Source organism: Physella acuta, unplaced genomic scaffold (genome assembly GCF_028476545.2).
Source record: "Physella acuta isolate Inbredline_101_S28 unplaced genomic scaffold, ASM2847654v3 ptg000600l, whole genome shotgun sequence".
NCBI classification, from domain to species: domain Eukaryota; kingdom Metazoa; phylum Mollusca; class Gastropoda; family Physidae; genus Physella; species Physella acuta.
Window position 1 is genome coordinate 941,528 of NW_026732119.1, and position 22,188 is coordinate 963,715.

The window sequence follows — 22,188 nt, forward strand, 5'->3', positions numbered from 1 at the left end:
TTAACACTATAGGGCTGGTAAGTAGGTCACCAAACAGTTCTACAGCTAAATAAAACATGCATGAGCCATAGAACTAGTTGGTGACCTACTTACCAGCCCTAAAAGAAATAAGAAATATAAGAAATATTCACAAGGAAAGTGTGGATTATTGAAAGAAGATGTATTTGTTTAAAATTATTGAAATGAAACTCTAATTGGTAGATGCATTTTTTTTTTATTTTATAACATTAACTAATCATTGCAGTTTCTAACTGTCGATTTCACCCTTTAAAATGTTAAAGTCGAAGTGTCCACAAACATCAAAGTTGAACTGTTAGTCCTTTCATTTAATCTTGTAGGTTTCGAAAATGTGCTTATTAGTGTATTGTATAATTGTTTGAACATTTAGAACATATTGCTGTGTTGAATATAGAAACATTTGGTAATTTTTTTTAATTGAAAAATTAAGGGAAACAAATTACAACTTTGTTGTTAAAATTATTTACAATAGAAGTACATTAAATTGCTATACAAGCAACAAATAAATGATTGTTTTATTTTTAAATTAATATATCGCAATTAATATATATGTCAAAGTGTATAAAATAAGTAGTTTAATATGTTCAAAATTTAGAAAATATAATTTTATCTGTTTATTGTAGAACATTAAGCTAGTATAATAATCATTATTTTTTTTTTAAAAAAGGAAAGATAAATTTGAATAGTGTTGGTCCAATAATATTGATTTCATATTTATTTTGGCACCCCCAAAAATACGTTTTTTTTAAAAAAATACTGCATGGGTAATAAAGTAGTTAAAAAATTAAGTTTATATTACGTGACAAGAACGAGATGACAGGATTAAGAAACACTTTATATTGAAAAAAAATAATTACTATTTGTATTTTCACAAAACTGGTATTTAAATGTTTACATCGCTTTCAATTTTTACCAAATCTCGACCTAAGGAAATACAATTGATCAGTACAATCTGGATGTAGTTGTTAGCTGTTGTGTTGTATAAAATATTTGAAGTGGTTAGCTGTTGTGTTGTATAACTTATTTGAAGTAGTTAGTAGAGATCTACATCGGGATATAAACTAGATGTAGGTGTGGTTAAAATAAAAAAAACACTTCACATCTTTAAATTCTAATACCATCATAATGCATAGATTATCCTAATCATATCGTTTTGTATCGTCTATTCTACTATTCTATTTTTATTTTATCCGAATGTGTACAGGGATGGCGTGGTGAAGCGTTAGTGCACTAGCCTCGAGTTCGAATCCGAGTTCGAGTCAGAGTTGAGTCCACCCAGCTTGGATGGGTACCTTACCATGGTCGGCTGGACATAGTGATATCACCCACGTTAGGAAATAAAGGCGACTGGGTGACCAATGTTTTTAAAAAAGGCTGCTGGGTATAACACTGTAATCGTGGTTAAACAATAAAGGCGGCTGGGTATAATGCTTTTCTTTATCCATTTGTTATTTAAAATAAAATGAACGTTATAATTGTTGTCCACAAGCATCCGAATTGAAATGGAAGTCTTCTTTAATGTAATCTTTTAGGTTTGAAAATACGTGTAATAATGTATGGCATAATTATTTGAAACCTTTAGAACATATTTTTATGTTCAAAATAGAAATATTTAGTAATACATCTTCTTTCCAATTTTGTAATTGAAAAAACAACTGGCAACTTTGTTTTTAAGATGATTTACAAGTACATTTAATTGATATAAAAGAAATAAGTAAATTACTTTTTCTACTATAACAAATAAATCAAAAATTACATGTATGTCAAAATGTAATATGTTTTTTACTTATTACATATTTAAATACTGTTTTTTATCAGTTTATTGAAAACATTAAACAAATAAAATAATTGTTCTTTTATAAAAGAAAAGATACATCTATTTATTGCTAATTCTATTGTTTTTGACAGTCGAAAATATGTTTAATTTCTTTTTAATACTGCATTGAAACAGAAGTAGTCAAACATTAATTTTATATGTAGTGACAAGATCAAGTTACCAGGGTTAAGTACCAGAAATCACTGGATCAGACGGGTGAACTGCTCTCTGATTAACTTACATTAAAAAATCGCCCTGCGAATGAATGCTCACTTCCAATTATTCTTAATATGATTCACAAAACCCTAGACCACCCACACCCACTATGAAACACGTCTTGACAAATACCCTTGACGTATATCAACACCAATGGTAAACTATTGTAGGGCATGTCCTATTTCAAATGGTGATTAAAAACAAAACAATGTAATTAACAACGCTTATTTGAACTTGTTCAGAATGTGAAATGTTAATTTGCATATCTTAAAAGTATGTATGTAAATGCCGTCTTAATTTCAATAACTATATATTTCCCACATAAATAAACGTTTACATTATTTCAATAAAAACAAAATCCCCTTATAATTTTAGATTAAACTGTTTCCGAACATATATACGTTAGAAAAATAATTAATTATAATGACTAGTATTTACAACGTGCCCTAACATAATTTGTGTACAGTGCATCTTTAACTAGTTAATTGAGTGCTATAACGTATGCTATATTCAGTGAAATTTGATGTGTAATTTTAAAATGCACATTTAAAGAATAAATATACTATTATAAATGATAGATACGTGCGAACTATTTATTAAAGGTAGGTCTACTCGTCATTAAAATACATTGTTTCAGGAAAAAAAAACGTTATACTTTTTAGCATAAAAAAATATCGTTAGTGATGAGAGAGAGAGAGACGTTACCAAATTAAACTATATGTTAAGAACACGATTCCCATTGATTACAAAAAAGATAGCAGCTATTTGTTTTAGACCTCGCTTCAATATTTTAAAATACCTATAAAACCCATAATGCAGAAATAATACTTTGTTTTTACTAATACTATTGTCAAACTAAGTACAGATAGGCCCAGTGGCGGCACCAGGTTATATGGCGTCCCTGGCAAAACTTAAGAAATCAACAACATTGGTACACAAACTTCGATTTTTTGTTGAACGAAAGATGACTTAGAGGTCTCCTGCATTGAATCGCAGTCTGTTGTTTTTTGTCCGCGGTCCAACATGTGGACAGCAAGAATGACCTCCAACCTCCCATTCGTCCATAAGAGTCTACTTTATTAGACCCCCCCCCCTCATTTCATCCTCCTTGTCATACACGGTTGACGCCCAATTTTATAAATGTAACATGTTTTTTCATCGCTTATAGTAGAGTGATCGCTTGCATTATAGTGATGTATAGCATTTATTTTCTACTTTTTAGTTCAATCAGAAAACGTGGGTTTTTTAAAACTTTTTAATGATTATTTTTTGTCTCAGACATGTAATTTACAGCGTCAGTTTACCTTGCCATGTTCTCTTTAGTATTACGGTTTTCATCAGCGGCTTGTGAGGACTGATGTAGATTTACAATAGTTATATTGTTTTCTGACATGTACTTTTATTCATTTAAGATGGTTTACTTATACATAATACAAAACATCTAATTACAATTTTATTTTTCACTGAAAATGCATACTTGTGATTATTATGTGATTTAACTATTTGTTGTTAAAAAAAGAGTAAAATATTATTTGCTTTACTCCGACATTTATTTTAACTCCACTTATGAGGCCATACCTCATTACCCCACCCACCCAAACGAAATATAAAATTTAAAGACATACCCTTCAATTTTTTTAATCATGTAAAAACATTTTTTTTTGTATTTTCTTTTTTTTTGTATTAAAATGTGTTTATTTCAATGACACAAATTTACATATTTAGTTATCTCCGTCCTTCTCCTTTTTCTTTTGTTTTTTGCTCTTTTTTGCTTTCTTCTCCCCATCAACAGTTTTATCAAGTTCAGAGCCAACACTTGTATCCACCTCAGTAACTACACTCTCACCATTCTCTTCCTTGCTCTTCTTCTTTTTCTTCTTCTTCACTGGCTCATCTTCCCCATTTTCTTCTACCTTTTTTGCTCGTTTTTTCTATTGTTTCTTTGTTTCTATGCGCTTTTAAGACTTTCTGTTTTGTTTCTTCAGCTTCACTAACAGCTATCTTCATGACATCTATATTTTTGGCAGGATTTTCTCCAGTTTCATAGAACTTCAGCCTGTCTTCAACTTGCTGATTTAAACGCTCACCAATCACTGCAGTTGGGATGTCTGACAAATTGTCAACCCTAGATGCTATGGTACACTTATTTGCTAGGTATCTGGAAATACGTCTTTTATTTTTTGCACCTGCGCGTCCAATAAAGGTTGAATGAAAGATGAGGCCATACTTTGGATATTGCCTCTAGTCTTAGGTGCTCTGAATAGAGTTCTCAGCACCAAGAATTGGAACAGTTGAGGCTGGGTATTTGACCAAGTTCGTTAGGCTACCAGCATGAGAGACCATTCTTGTTACTTTAATTTTTTATTTATTTTTATTTTTTTATTATTAATTTTTTTTTTTAGTTGGTTGTTTAAAAACAATTAATTTTAGTAACTACAGATGAATACCTTTAAATTAATTAAATTAAGAAAAAAAAAATTATAAATAAAGAGTCATTTAAGACAGTAAAAGTTTTGTATTTTGATTAGAAATAACCTTTTTTATTTTACAATTAATAACTATTAGTACGAAAAATGTGTTACATTTATGAAATTAATTCGTACAATAATAATAAAAGCCATGAACAATGTTTTACAAAATAATTTTACTACAACTGGTGTATCGGTTTTATATTATTTTGATATAATAGTTTAAAGTGGTTTCCCATATGTTTATACATTTTAAAGATGGGAAGTAACTAATACAAATATTCAACTCAATCAAATTACAACATTATTGTTGTACAACGCTCGCTAATACTATACGTACATGCTGTACATTCTAATATTATAACAACATGACTATAGGAAAGCAAAGTGTGATATTTACACTATAAGAAATATGCACAAGAAAAGGGTGGATCATTGAAAGAAGATGTATTTGTTTCAAATTATTGATGTAAAACTCTAATTGGTAGTTTATTTTTTTATTTTTATTTTTTTAAATAGCTTTAACAAATCACTGAGGTTTCTAACAGTTGATTATACTCTTCCAATAGTGTAAAAATAGCTAAATTGTGTTAATCTTGAAGCGATTCAGTTAATGTTCGATAACTTTTATTTTTATTTTGGTACGAACAGTTTAGGACTGTTGTATTACAATCATAAACATAATATTGCATGTTTTTCCAGGTATGAACAGCGGTTTATGCTTTACAGAGATTTAACAGCATTTATGCAAAATATAACGTATCATACACTGCATACAAACTTACTCTTAAGATGTGTGTGCATGTGCGAATTTGTGTATATGAGCGTGTGCGCGTTTGCGATTGTACGCTTGAGTGAGTGTGCATGTGCGCGTGTAAGTGTGTGTATGTATTTATTAAGTTTTATTTCTTGTAAGTACTTTCTTTGTGTACATAAAGACAACAAAATGGTTGCTCAAGGAATTATCGAAAGAAGATCTGCATTTGTTTTCATTTTCCATTTTCTATCTAATTAGTCAAATGTTAAATTTGTCATAACCCAAACTCCGCTAATTCAATATTTAGTGATACCGACATGAACCTCACCCCCTCCCACACCCCATCCTCTGTGGTGTTGTTGTTGTTCACTCTAATTAAAAAGGAATCATTATTTATCAACTTTATTTTTTGCATACAATAAATTACCAAAATTTTTTCAAGAAGTTACAGCATTAATTTTGTAAGTATATTTTTATTTAAAAAAAAAATTGATCTTTATTTTCTAAGGGTAACATAAAAAAAATATTTTACAACTTTACACATTTGCAAATGTAAAATAATATATTTTGACCAACTTATAAATTGCATTAATTTAATTAACAATTTAAAATTATTTTTTTATTATTTTGAAACAATTTAATCTACTGCTGTTGTATGCAATTTTTAACTTAAAGTTTAAAGTTGTTTCCCTTGATTGCTAAATAACATAATCTGAAAAGAAATATATTTCTAAACTTTCTATTTTCAACAATGCAATATGTTTTAAAACTTGTAAAACGCCTTCTTAAGTCTACAAGTTTGCCTTAAAGTAGAGTTCCACTTTAAATTGGATGTTTATAAACAATAAACCTTTGAATATTTTTTTTTCTAAATATCAGTATCGGAAAACACATTATACATTAATCATAATTTAAACAGTGTTACTCTCATAACATATTTTAAAAAATAAATGAATTCACAAAGCAATTAGCAAATATGATTGATCAATTGCAATCAGAAATCGTCTACGTCAAAATTTATGGACTCTACATATATTTCACAAAAGGTCCAAGGCTTAAGTTTTTTTAAAAAGTCCATCCCTTTTAAACCAGTAGCTTACTGTGTGAACGGGGTACATGATAAGGCTTACAGTTTATGTAATGGCTAATGAAAAACATATATTTGTCAAAAAAGAAGTTGTTGTTTGATATATATCTCTGTTAACCTAAGCACAAAAAAGTGGGGCGGGCCATTTACGTTTATTTTTACTTCTGATTTCAGGGGCATCCATAAATGACGTCATGTTTTTTTGATGACTCACAAAAGACCAGGCCCCCACCCCTAAATGACGACATTTATTAATTGTTCATAAATATTCAATTAATTCATGTACTAAAATTATAAAAATAGTCTTACATGCCTTGTTTTATGAACAAGATTTGTCAAACTAATTAGCTATTGTTTTTTCTGTGTACACAATGCATTATATTATTTGTACATGGAGAAAACAGTGCTTGAAAAGTATTAAATAAAAAAAATAAATTATAACGCTGACGAATATATACCATTTTTATTGTAAAAAATGGATAATTTTGTTTAAACGGCTGTAATTTTGTTGTTTCTTCATCTGATGCTGTACTGTTGGTCTCTGTTATAAATTTAATGTAGGAATTTCATTTATTGACTTCTATTTGTTGATTTTTTTTCTAGTTTTAAATAATTTAAAGTCGATCGTTAGTTTGGATTTGGGTCTATAATTTTTGTCTTTTGTGTTGTTTGATTTTTTCTGTATTGGTAATGTAGCTCTGCTGAAATATGTCGCAATTACCCTATTCTCTTTCATGTAGGCCTATATCTTTTTATGCGACGTATAGTGGCTGTAGAGTATCATCTATAAAAGTTTGATGAAATTCGTTAGTTAGTCCGTCTTGTCTAGATGTTTTAATTAATTTAAAGCCATTGATTGTTTTCCCTTAGTATTGCATGTGTTATGCTTACCTTTCCATTTTATAGTGGAACAAGGTATAACACAATTTAAAACACAGTTCAAATGTAATAATACAATATAATTTTCCAAATACAACAGAGAAACAGTGAACATTCACGAAAACACTGACTACATGCTACCCTAAGTTGACGATACCACACACTGCTTACACACTCGAGTTCACACACTTGTCAGGGGAGGCGACTCTCACACCCAATCTCTCCGTGCCTACACGCTTTCGCTATGAACTTCTAGGCCACGTCACACCTCCCCCCTAAAAAAAGAGGTTTCTTATTTTTACTAAAATTAAACAGCATTTCTAAGGTCTATCCTGCACAACTACTTAACATGTACAGTAAAAATTTTAATACAATATTTATCTGACCTGTTACATGCTTTAAATCTCCCTATAAATAAATGATGGCGGGTAAAAAATTATATCTCTACAATAAAATGTTGGACGTAAGCATGAATTAACTACTTATAGCTTTATACGTCTAGTCTATAAGTCAACAAGGTTTTTAAAAAACATTTGTCATCAATAAAGCATTTGAATTGAATTACAATACATCAGAACAATGTTACTTTCCTTTCGTTTTATGAAGTTAGATATGTTGAAATAAATCTAGTCAATGATGACAATGAAACTAGAAGCTATTCAGATAACACAAGTTCGTACACCACTCTAATTTTGGTACAGTATTCTGGCTCTGGATGTCGATCTGGATCTCGCTCTGGCTTTGGCTCTCGCTCTGGCTTTGGTTTTGGCTCTGGCTTTGGCTCTGGTTTTGGCTTTGGCTCTGGTTTTGGCTTTGGCTCTGGCTCTGGCTCTGGTTTCGGCTCTGGCTCTGGTTTTGGCTCTGGCTCTGGTTTTGGCTCTGGCTCTGGCTCTGGTTTTGGCTCTGGCTCTGGTTTTGGCTCTGGCACGGGCTCTGGCACGGGCTCTGGCACGGGCTCTGGCACGGGCTCTGGCACGGGCTCTGGCACTGGCTCTGGCTCTGACGTTGGCTCTGGCTCTTCTGCTCAGCTCTGGCTCTGGAGTCAAAACATTTTTGTTTCGATCCTGCTATCTTGACATCACAGTCTTTAACTATGATTAAAGTCTCATTAGTATCTTTAAAAAGACTATGAACTTGATACTGGATTAAAGTTACCTTCTGCTCAGCTGCCCTTGACCTAGTTCTCCACTCTGTTGACTTGTTGCCTAGATTGCGTCTCTGGTTGATTAGGTCTTCTGTAAGTGGGACAGTAGCTAGAGCTTTCATGTTGGTGGCGACGCAATGATTTGCTTCTGATGTGATCAAGGACTGAGATGCTAATATTGTAGCTCTAAAATTTGATAACTTACTTGCTATGCTAATGTAGTCCACTTTGTAGCTAGCAAGTTCTCTCAACTTCTCTCCTAGCTTTATCACTGTATTTTTAATGTCATTATTTATGGCCATGATGTCTGCAGCACTGTTCACAAGTTTTGTGGCTGTTGATACTAATTTTTTTCCGGTCAGCGATTACTGCTGCCGTTGATACGAGATATTTTCTAGTCGGCTGTAACGCTGCCGTTAATACTAGATAGTTTCTAGTCGGCTGTAACGATGCCGTTAATACTAGAAATTTTCCCGTCGGTTGTGACACTGCCGTTGATACTAGAAATTTTCCAGTCGGTTGTGACGCTGCCGTTGATACTAGACACTTCCCAGTCGGCTGTAACGATGCCGTTAATATTAGATGTTTTCTAGTCGGCTGTAACGATGCCGTTAATACTAGCAAGTTTCTAGTCGGTTGTGACGCTGCTGTTGACACTCGATATTTTCATGTCGGCTCTAACGCTGCTGTTAATACTGGATATTTTCCTTTTTGTCTAGGGGTAAAAACTTCTCAAAAATCTTGTTGTGTTCAAATCCCGGACTTAAGCCCTCACTTGTTATGTTCAGCTTTCCATTTCATAGTGGAACAAGGTATAACACAATTTAAAACACAGTTCAAATGTAATAATACAATATAATTTTCCAAATACAACAGAGAAACAGTGAACATTCACGAAAACACTGACTACATGCTACCCTAAGTTGACGATACCACACACTGCTTACACACTCGAGTTCACACACTTGTCAGGGGAGGCGACTCTCACACCCAATCTCTCCGTGCCTACACGCTTTCGCTATGAACATCTAGGCCACGTCACACCTCATAAGTGGAGTTGTAATATATATTTCGGAGTAAAGAAAATTAATTATAGTTTACTCTTTTTAACAGCAAATAGTTAAAGCACATATTAATAACAACATTTCAGGTTGAAAAATAAAATTGTAACTATACGCTTTGTATTATGTATAAGTAAACCATCTTAAATGAATAAAAGTACATGTCAGAAAACAGTATACTATTGTAAATCTACATCAGTCCTCACAAGCCGATGATGAAAACTGTAATACTAAACAGAACATGGCAAGATCAACTGACGTTGTAAATTACATGTCTGAGACACAAAAAAGGTTTTAAAAGATTGTGTCCATAATGTATTAAAACCGGATCATTTAGTTTACCAAATTACGCACACGGACCCCGCCAACCTAACCATACAACTAATTGCTAGACACAAGCACATTTCAAACTGACCACATACTTAATAGATAGACACACCTCTGTGATTCATGAAAATGAAAATAAAATTAAACTTTCACTCATCCAACAATACACGTTGTATATATGACGTTGTCGTGATTTATTATTTTAGTTGCTTTATTGTTTTTACAAGCTTTTACTTAACTTGCTTCCCTTGTCTGTCTGTCTTCCTCATGTGTGTTATGTCTTATCATTGGATGTTTGTTTTTACGGTACTAGATTTTGTAAAGTCCTATTCTCTCATTAAATATGTTTATGTATATAATTATATTTGTCATTGTTTACTTACACTTAACAATTGGCAGTTGGATATTGAACTCAATGTATACTAAACTTACGAGATATCCTACATTTGCGATAAACTAAATTCACGATATCATAAACTCATGATATATATATATATATATATATATATATATATATATATATATATATATATATATTAAATTAACAGTATATTAAACTTACTATATACTACATTTACTATATACTAAATTCACAATCTACTAAACTCACGATATTCTAAACAAGAGATGTGTAAAGCATTCCTTTGTGTTAAAATATAAATACAAAAAAAGAACCACAATTGGATAAGTATTACCCAAGGGAAACAAACGAGTATTTGACAAATCAATTGATATACCAGACTTGCCTCTATTTTTAATATGTTTAGCTTATTTTATTTCCTATTATTTTAATTACAAACAATCAAGTAATCGCATAACCGTGTTCCCACCTCTTGTCTTTTCATTACAAACTTTTTCAAGCAACTTTGTAATCCAACTAGCAACATCACCAGGCAGGCACTAGACTGGAATCTCCAAGGAAATAGGAAAGTAGCTAGGCCATAACAAACTTGGAATCTATCAGTTTTAAATAAATCAGAAGCAATCGGTATGTCGAGACCCAGACTTGTAGGAATCCCTTACAACCTGTGATGCTGGAGTAGTGTGGTTTCGTTGTTTTGTACCAAAAGAGATGATGATGATAATGATGGGATATTTCAAGGGAGTCCTAAGAACAAAACGTCGTTTTGTACCAAAAGAGATGATGATGATGATAAGGGGATATTTCAGGGGAGTCCTAAGAACAAAACGTCGTTTTGTACCAAAAGAGATGATGATGATAATGATGGGATATTTCAAGTGAGTCCTAAGAACAAAACGTCGTTTTGTACCAAAAGAGATGATGATGATAATGATGGGATATTTCAGGGGAGTCCTAAGAACAAAACGATTGCACTAGGTATTTAAAGCTTTTTTTTTTACGTTCAGAATTGTATTTTTAGCTTCAACTATGTTATAATTATTTTATTATGGGGGACAACTACCAAAATAATAACTAACTATTACCAAAGTAATGCATGTCTTGCCGCTAAACGTATGCAACGACACAAATTATACAATACGTTATTCGTATGATAAGAATAATATATTGACGTTTTGATGTTTTATTGTAAAATTTTAAAGTGTTCTAACTAAACAAATGTTGTACTTTGTGTATAGGATTTATAGGTTGGGTGACGGGGGGAGAGAACAAGGCAAAAGCTATAACTTAGAGTCATAACATCTTATATATAAGTAAGTTGTCCGATTTAAATGTGTACTAGCAACATCACCAGGCAGGCACTAGACTGGAATCTCCAAGGAAATAGGAAAGTAGCTAGGCCATAACAAACTTGGAATCTATCAGTTTTAAATAAATCAGAAGCAATCGGTATGTCGAGACCCAGACTTGTAGGAATCCCTTACAACCTGTGATGCTGGAGTAGTGTGGTTTCGTTGTTTTGTACCAAAAGAGATGATGATGATAATGATGGGATATTTCAAGGGAGTCCTAAGAACAAAACGTCGTTTTGTACCAAAAGAGATGATGATGATAAGGGGATATATCAGGGGAGTCCTAAGAACAAAACGTCGTTTTGTACCAAAAGAGATGATGATGATAATGATGGGATATTTCAAGTGAGTCCTAAGAACAAAACGTCGTTTTGTACCAAAAGAGATGATGATGATAATGATGGGATATTTCAGGGGAGTCCTAAGAACAAAACGATTGCACTAGGTATTTAAAGCTTTTTTTTTTACGTTCAGAATTGTATTTTTAGCTTCAACTATGTTATAATTATTTTATTATGGGGACAACTACCAAAATAATAACTAACTGTTACCAAAGTAATGCATGTCTTGCCGCTAAACGTATGCAACGACACAAATTATACAATACGTTATTCGTATGATAAGAATAATATATTGACGTTTTGATGTTTTATTGTAAAATTTTAAAGTGTTCTAACTAAACAAATGTTGTACTTTGTGTATAGGATTTATAGGTTGGGTGACGGGGGGAGAGAACAAGGCAAAAGCTATAACTTAGAGTCATAACATCTTATATATAAGTAAGTTGTCCGATTTAAATGTGTACTAGTGCTAGGGGAGGCGTGAACGGTTTGCAATGTAACTATGTTAACTAGGCTACACATATTGTACGTATATGTTCATATAATAAGATCAGACTGTTGTCATTACATATACCATTTAAAATGTACGCTGTGTGTTATATGTCGACTGAGTCTTTATCATGTTTAGGTTTTTTTCTCGTTCGAAAATGAATACATAAACACAAACAAAAAACGTAACACATTAAAACATTTGTGACATGTATATACTTATACATAGCATTTAAAAGCATAGGTAATATTTTATTATATGTATATTTAAGATGATGCAATTACACGGTAAAGCTAAAAATTTAAAAAAAAACAGTATTTTTACTTTTGAGACGTGTATTCGTTGCTTCCATTTGTAATTTTTAAAATACCAGGGGAGGTCACACAACTAAGTTCTTATAATAATGCAAATACCGATAGACTAATTAGTCATACAAAAATTAGTGCAAACAAATGTTATTATACATCTAATTTTAAACAAAAACCTACTTTACATGAAATACGTTCATAATTTATATTTTTGGATTAATCAAGTCATTAACTATAACTAATACTTTCATTATAAAACCAATGACGTTTTTAGCTACATTAACGGTCGTCAAGGGAAGAATTATATTTTACAAACATTTGGGAATCTAGTCCAATGGTCTATTTAACTTATAAACATAAAAAAAAAATTAAAGCTGTTTTACGAACCCACAGTTAGTCTGTTATGTTACGTTTTCTATTTACAATTAAAAAAAAAAAAAAAAAAAAAAAAAAAAAAAAAAAAAAAAAATTAAAAAAAAACAATGATTTCTCTTACTATTTACCTTCTAGTTTAAGAAGTATAAAGGAAGTATGGTATTAGTGCAAGAAATCGAAATCGAGATTTTCACAAATCTCGACATTTTACACCTCCCTACGTCAAAAAATATAGTTTTGCAACTGTGTCCGTATACCTGTGTGTATGTAGGTATGTATGCCTGTGAACACGATACTTTGAGTACTGTTAAAGTTATGTTAATAGAATTGTATATATATATATATAAGTGTAACATCCAATTTAAAGTCCTGTTTCAACTTTTCAGCGATTTCCGGTAACCGGGAGTGGAGATTATTCTACTTTTGGTTCTTTCAAAAGCCTATAAATTGAGTACCTCATGAACACCAGTATTTCTTTAAGACTTTTTCTCCTCGGGAGGGGTGGCACTTGATATTTTCGTGGGGGTGAACTAAATTTCCGATGGAGGGGTGGGGGGGGGGGGGTAGCGGACACTGTTAAAGGTATATCTATCTATATATATAATTCTCTTCTGGGAGCCGTTAGAAAACAAGCTGCAAGCGCCTCCTTGCAGTCCCCTCTCTTTCTATCACTATCACTACCACCCCCACCCCACACCACATTGTCTGGTGAGCTGTGGTCACGCTGTTTACATTTTACAATCATAGAGACGGGTTTGGTGACGGCTATTAGGGGCAGATAATTTAGTTTGAAACGATTTTAAACTTACAGGAGGTAACTAAGAGGAGGCTGCTTTCACGTGGGGGGAGGGGGGTTTAGTGTTTTTAAGCAAATATTTTCAGTGGCAGCATTGGTACTGTCGAATTCACAAATTATAAATTACTGAAAAGTAGAAAAAAAAACTAAATAGCGGCGGGTCGGCTCGTATGTTATATTCCGTTCTGGTGGTGGGGGGGAGGGGCGGTAGACCACAACCAGAGGTCAAGTTCAGTCAAGCGTGTGCACATACCGGTGGGGCATTAAGATACGTGCAGGGGGGTAGAGACATCATGTTAGAAATTTAGAACCCATCAAAAAACCTGTTGTATTACATGTGTCAATACACCCGACATTATGTTAAAATCAAATAACTGTGCTGTAACGATTCCTAATACCCTAATTATCAACCTGCTTTTTTTTAAAATCACCTTAATTAGCATCTGTTTTGCATATGTTTAAATTGTAAATCAACAAACCTCCTGAGATAAACTTACCTAACTAACTTAGTCTTATTAAGCTATCCGTAGGTTATGAACTGGGACACTTTCTCTTTAGAACAATTTTCTTGTAATAAAAATTTGGTTACTTCAGAGTAACCTTGCATGAAATCACTGCAACTACTTTATATAACTATTTTTAGCTTACTAATGGCGTCCAGTGAATGTTTAATTTTTTTTTAATTTGTTTACATTTTTAAATTTGACATGCAGCTTTCCATTTCGGTTTCAATCGATAACATGGTTCAAGCTGTTTTAAATTAACACAGATTGGGTCTCGATGGTCACGTGATTATATCCATGTAGCCTAACTACCATACCATATTTTTTTTTTAATCGGGCCATGATCAGCAGCGTAAGAAACAAAATTTAAGTTGTCGATTTTTGAGAAAAGAAATGAAATCGATATTTACTTATGAAACGAGTATATATTATCGGCTTTCTTTTTTGTTAAGTAAATATAAGTATCTCAACATATATTCATTAATATTCCTCACCATCTTTTCCCGTTTGTGCCCAAGACATATGAGAAAGATGAAGTAGAGTTAATCTGTTTCAATGCCCTCGGCATACATTGGAATAATGTGGACAGCACTATGCCTAGCCGCCTTTACTTTCCCTAACGTGAGTTAGGTACCCATCAGAACTGGGTAGGCTTAGCGGCTTTCTGCTGTTTTGAACCCGGGTACGATCTCGATACTTTCGGGTTATTATTTTTTAATGATCTTAGTTCTCTAGAAAATATAGGAACATTGTTGGTGTGGCCATGTGTTTCAAGAATTAACATGATTAGAAGCACGCATCATGGCATGGCATAGCGGTAGAGAGCTAGCCTGCTAATACAAAATCCTTTAGTTCGAATCTCGGGCTTGAGTCTGTAGAACGTCCTTAAGTGTATGCAGCTCTGATGATACCCAAAGCATGTTAGGGAAACATGTATGTCTTTAAAACAGATACATTCTACTTCATCTGCCCTTAGTGCCTTGGGCAGGAACAAAAAATATGAAGATGTTGTAGTTTTAGAAATGTTAAGTATTAAATTCTAACTTAATTCATTATTTACTAAAATATATATATTATATATATAATATATATTTCTGATTTCAATTGATCAATCAGATTTGCTAATAATTGCTTTGTGAATTCATTTTTCAAAATATTTTACGAGAGTAACAATGTTTAAAATTATGATTAATGTATAATGTGTCTTCCATTACTGATATTTAGACATATTACTAAAAGGTTTATTGTTTATAAAAATCCAATTTAAAGTGGAACTCTACTTTAAGGCAATCTTGTAGACTTTAAAAGGCGTTTTGCAAGTTTAAAAAACATATTGCATTGTTGAAAATAGAAAGTTTAGCAATATATTTCTTTTCAGATTATGTGATTTAGCAGTCAAGGGAAACAACTTAAAAGTTCATATTAAAAATTGCATAAAACGGCAGTAGATTAAATTGTTCTAAAATAATAAATAAATAATTGTTTTGATATTAATTAAATAAATTGCAATTTACTTGTTGGTCAAAATATACTATTTTAAATTTGTAAATGTGTAAAATTTAAAAATATTTTTCTATGGTATACTCAGAAAAATGTAGATTTTTTTCTTTTTAAAACGAAAAACTCTTTATTAAACAATGTTTCAAATTGGCTTCTGATTTTTTGGGTAATTTATTTTATGCAAAAAAAATCTTGATAAAATAATGATTCCTTTTCAATTAGAGTGAACTACCACAACACCACAGGGGATGGGGTGTGGGAGGGGGTGAGGATTATGTCGGTATCACTAAATATTGAATTAGCGGAGTTGAACTACGTCAAGTTTGGGTTATATCAATATTATCGATTGCATATTTTAATGACATCTCGCTTAAGAAATAAAAGTGTGAGAACGGACGATAACGCTTAATTTTTTGCAATGCACAGTTTTTATTTAATACTTGGAATCGTTTAATTTCAGAAACAATTATAATGTAGCATTTGACTAATTAGATATAAAATGGAAATTTAAAACAAATGAGTTATTCTTTAGATAATTCCTTGAGCAACCATTTTGTTGTCTTTATGTACACAATGAAAGTACTTACAAGAAATAAAACTTAATAAATACATACACACACGTACACGCGCACACGAATACTCACTTAGAGTAACTTTTTATACAAAATATGATTTTTATTTTTATTTTGCATAAATGCTGTTAAGTCATTCTAAAGCAGGGGTTCCCAACCTTTTTTTACTCTAGAGCACATTCTAAAATATCGGTAGGGTGGCGGGCACCACCTATTTAAATCGACAAACTCCTTCCAGATGCGTAGCGACCCTTACCGTGAGCCTGGGGACAAAACTTTCGATTTGCACCCCCCTCACACCTCAGATTTTCGATTTGCAGCCTCCCCCCCTCACACTTTTGATTTCCATCCCCTTCAACACCATGGCGCCCGCGGGCACGGGGTTGGGAACCCCTGTTCTAAAGCATAGAGGGATGTTCGCACCTGGAAAAACATGCATTATTATGTTTATGATTTTAACACAACAGTCCTAAACTTTTCGTACCAAAATAAAAAAAAAAAAGTTATCGAACATTAACTGAATCGCTTCAATATCTACCAATTAGGGTACATAGGCGTGACACATTTCAATAAAGCCGAGTCAAACCTGTGAAAAGTTGAACGACAGTCACCGACCTGTACCACCGATTTACAGAGGACATGACTTTAGAAACCATGTGACGTCAGATGAGGCACCTGGTCAAAGGGAAATAACTATAATATAAACGTTTTATACTAGGCCAAGCTACACCCCTTGGTTTTCCTCTGCAGAAATACATTAGACTATAATTAGACACACTACCCCACCCAGCACAGCGGTTCGTGAAACATAGCCAATCCCACACCCCCCTCACCCTTACCTTAATACAACAAATAGTTCTTCTTCTTTCAGCCAAACATAGCCAATCCCACACCCCCCTCACCCTTACCTTAATACAACAAATAGTTCTTCTTCTTTCAGCCAAACATAGCCAATCCCACACCCCCCTCACCCTTACCTTAATACAACAAATAGTTCTTCTTCTTTCAGCCAAACATAGCCAATCCCACACCCCCCTCACCCTTACCTTAATACAACAAATAGTTCTTCTTCTTTCAGCCAAACATAGCCAATCCCACACCCCCCTCACCCTTACCTTAATACAACAAATACTTCTTCTTCTTTCAGCCAAACATAGCCAATCCCACACCCCCCTCACCCTTACCTTAATACAACAAATAGTTCTTCTTCTTTCAGCCAAACATAGCCAATCCCACACCCCCCTCACCCTTACCTTAATACAACACATATCTCTTCTTCTTTCAGCCAAACATAGCCAATCCCACACCCCCCTCACCCTTACCTTAATACAACACATATCTCTTCTTCTTTCAGCCAAACATAGCCAATCCCACACCCCCCTCACCCTTACCTTAATACAACAAATAGTTCTTCTTCTTTCAGCCAAACATAGCCAATCCCACACCCCCCTCACCCTTACCTTAATACAACAAATAGTTCTTCTTCTTTCAGCCAAACATAGCCAATCCCACACCCCCCTCACCCTTACCTTAATACAACACATAGTTCTTCTTCTTTCAGCCAAACATAGCCAATCCCACACCCCCCTCACCCTTACCTTAATACAACAAATAGTTCTTCTTCTTTCAGCCAAACATAGCCAATCCCACACCCCCTCACCCTTACCTTAATACAACAAATATTTCTTCTTCTTTCAGCCAAACATAGCCAATCCCACACCCCCCTCACCCTTACCTTAATACAACAAATAGTTCTTCTTCTTTCAGCCAAACATAGCCAATCCCACACCCCCCTCACCCTTACCTTAATACAACAAATAGTTCTTCTTCTTTCAGCCAAACATAGCCAATCCCACACCCCCCTCACCCTTACCTTAATACAACAAATAGTTCTTCTTCTTTCAGCCAAACATAGCCAATCCCACACCCCCCTCACCCTTACCTTAATACAACAAATAGTTCTTCTTCTTTCAGCCAAACATAGCCAATCCCACACCCCCTCACCCTTACCTTAATACAACAAATAGTTCTTCTTCTTTCAGCCAAACATAGCCAATCCCACACCCCCCTCACCCTTACCTTAATACAACAAATAGTTCTTCTTCTTTCAGCCAAACATAGCCAATCCCACACCCCCCTCACCCTTACCTTAATACAACAAATAGTTCTTCTTCTTTCAGCCAAACATAGCCAATCCCACACCCCCCTCACCCTTACCTTAATACAACAAATAGTTCTTCTTCTTTCAGCCAAACATAGCCAATCCCACACCCCCTCACCCTTACCTTAATACAACAAATAGTTCTTCTTCTTTCAGCCAAACATAGCCAATCCCACACCCCCTCACCCTTACCTTAATACAACAAATAGTTCTTCTTCTTTCAGCCAAACATAGCCAATCCCACACCCCCCTCACCCTTATCTTAATACAACAAATATCTCTTCTTCTTTCAGCCAAACATAGCCAATCCCACACCCCCTCACCCTTACCTTAATACAACAAATATCTCTTCTTCTTTCAGCCAAACATAGCCAATCCCACACCCCCCTCACCCTTACCTTAATACAACAAATATCTCTTCTTCTTTCAGCCAAACATAGCCAATCCCACACCCCCCTCACCCTTACCTTAATACAACACATAGTTCTTCTTCTTTCAGCCAAACATAGCCAATCCCACACCCCCCTCACCCTTACCTTAATACAACACATAGTTCTTCTTCTTTCAGCCAAACATAGCCAATCCCACACCCCCCTCACCCTTACCTTAATACAACAAATATCTCTTCTTCTTTCAGCCAAACATAGCCAATCCCACACCCCCCTCACCCTTACCTTAATACAACAAATATCTCTTCTTCTTTCAGCCAAACATAGCCAATCCCACACCCCCTCACCCTTACCTTAATACAACAAATATCTCTTCTTCTTTCAGCCAAACATAGCCAATCCCACACCCCCTCACCCTTACCTTAATACAACAAATAGTTCTTCTTCTTTCAGCCAAACATAGCCAATCCCACACCCCCTCACCCTTACCTTAATACAACAAATAGTTCTTCTTCTTTCAGCCAAACATAGCCAATCCCACACCCCCTCACCCTTACCTTAATACAACAAATAGTTCTTCTTCTTTCAGCCAAACATAGCCAATCCCACACCCCCTAACCCTTACCTTAATACAACAAATATCTCTTCTTCTTTCAGCCTTCTTTTTCTACTTCTTCGTTCTTAATTGAGAATATGGTGGAGGATTTAGACAATAAGTCCAACTTCGTGAATGAACCGGACTGTGGTCTCCAGATCAGCAGGTGCCCCATATAATTTTTCCCTGAGTGGGGTGAACAGGGGCCAGTGTCTGACTCGCGCCTGGCTATACAAAGAACATTCCTGAAGGATGTGCTCCTGGGCCTTGCCACAAGGGCAAATTTCGCCACACCCAATTTTTAGTTTTTTATGCATGTGTTGATTTAGTCTGTTATGGCCTGTTCTAAGTCTAAAGATTATGTATTGTTGTTTTCGTGTCAAATTGTAATATCCATCATCTTTATTGTAGTGAGGGTGTGTGTCAGACCACATTTGCGTTTGTTTATTTTTTATTATCTATATATATAATTCTCTTCTTCGAGCCGTTAGAAAACAAGCTGCAACCTCGCCTTACAGTCCCCTCTCTTCCTCTATATCAATATCACAACCACCCCCACCCCGCCCCCACATTGTCTGGTGAGTTGTGTTCACTCTGTTTACATTTTACAATCACAGAGACGGGTTTGGTGACGGCTATTAGGGGCAGATAATTTAGTTAGAAACGATTTTAAACTTAGAGGAGGTAACTAAGAGGAGGCTTTCACGTGGGGGGGGGGGGTAGTGTTTTTAAGCAAATATTTTCAATGGCAGCATTGGTACTGTCGAATTCACAAATTATAAATTACTGAAAAGTAGAAGAAAAAAAACAACTAAATAGCGGCGTATGATACGCAGCGGGTCGGCTCGTTCTTTTTATTTCTTTTGGGTGTAGCGAGATTTCCAGTTGTTGTTTCTTTCCCCCAATTTGTGCCAGCTGGTCCGCAATCTCATTACCCTGGATCTGGCAGTGGCACGGGATGCACTGCTGCACAATTTTGCTACAGGTATTTTTTAGCCTTTCTAGTGCTGTCCTAAGTGTTTGAGTAAAGGACTCTGGATTTTTAAGGGATTGCAGGACAAATTTGGCATCTGTAAGAAATACTATCTGCCAAATATGGAAATTTCAAAATCAGTATCTGTTCTTATCAGCATCATATCTGATACGTTGACCATTGAGTCAATAGAGTGGCGTCGCTAGGTACGGTGTCACTCGCTGAAGCACCCACTGGTGTCACCCATTGCGGCACCCCCTTGTACACCCTATGCGTCACCTCCTGATGTCACCCGGTGCGTCACCTCCTGATGTCACCCGGTGCGTCACCTCCTGATGTCACCACGTGTGTCACCTCCTGGTGTCACCCCTACGAACCTAACCTTAACCCTACATATGGATGATTTGGATTCAAAACTGTTCTAGTGCTAAGTGTGGCGTGATTATTTAGATTCAAAACTGTTCTAGTGCTAAGTGTGGCGTGATTATTTAGATTCAAAACTGTTCTAGTGCTAAGTTTGGCGTGATTATTTCGATTCAAAACTGTTCTAGTGCTAAGTGTGGCGTGATTATTTAGATTCAAAACTGTTCTAGTGCTAAGTGTGGCGTGATTATTTAGATTCAAAACTGTTCTAGTGCTAAGTGTGGCGTGATTATTTAGATTCAAAACTGTTCTAGTGCTAAGTGTGGCGTGATTATTTCGATTCAAAAGTGTGCTAGAGCTAAGAGAGGTCTGAACGGTTAAAAAAGTACACCATGTTAACTACACATATTGTACGTTTATTTTCATGTGATATAAGTCGCGTGTTGTCATCAGATATTCAATGTAAAATGTTCTCTGTGTGTGGGGTGTTTTGACTAGGTCTTTATCACATGTAATTATTTACTCGTTGGAAAAATTATTTAAATAGTTGTGTTTATCAAACAAAACACATTTTATGAAAAAATTAACAGTTCATATGTTATATTTATCACAAAATAAACATTAATCTTTAGTTACATTGGAACACCAATGCCTTTTTAACTTTATTAATTACTGTTTTGAAATGAAAAAAAAGTATGTGAATTATTATTTTTATGTATGTTTTCGTAAATCGGAGAAATTGTTATTACATTTTGTCCTACCTTTCGTTTGTGATATGTTTATAGACTCAAATACTAAAGGCCATTTCCTGGATTGAATGCAGGCAGTGAATTGTATTCTATATATTTCAAAATGCTTAAAATATTGTAAGATCATGATTTACTGTTTCCATAACATCTTTTAACCGTGACTCCCCCGCCCACCCCCGGAACACATGTCTGCAAAAAAAATGTATCGACTTATTCATTTAAATCATGAGTAGTCATGTAAAAATAACTAGTATAACCATCTATAGATCAACTAATACACAAACTTCAAGTGATAATGTAACACACGTGAAAATGTTTGTAAATTAACAAACGTTTCGGACAATTTATATAAATGTGTTATGTTTAAGTTTTAATCATCATGAACTTAATATAAAATTTAAATATATCTTTAATCGTAAGTAATGCAGTTATTTAAAAAATCGCTTTCTATTAATCAATTTACATTTAAATGTTCTTTTTACAGTTTGTATTTTTTTTTTAAATATTAACCTAGAACCATATTCTTGGGAGATGACACATGGGGTAGAAAAAAAAAAACATTCAACATCCTTTGGATTATACTAAAG

The 22,188-nt window shown here is 34.1% G+C and overlaps 1 protein-coding gene across 1 annotated transcript; it reads right to left on the minus strand.

Moving 5' to 3' along the window:
- Nucleotides 1-3,771: 3,771 nt before the first annotated feature.
- On the minus strand, nt 3,772-8,687 carry LOC131947584 (uncharacterized). Its single transcript, XM_059308826.1, has 3 exons — nt 8,246-8,687; nt 4,046-4,236; nt 3,772-3,963 (listed from the first exon to the last, which is right to left on the minus strand). Exons 1-3 carry the CDS (start codon nt 8,685-8,687, stop codon nt 3,772-3,774), a joined length of 825 nt encoding a protein of 274 aa, XP_059164809.1.
- Between the last annotated feature and the right edge of the window lie 13,501 nt (nt 8,688-22,188).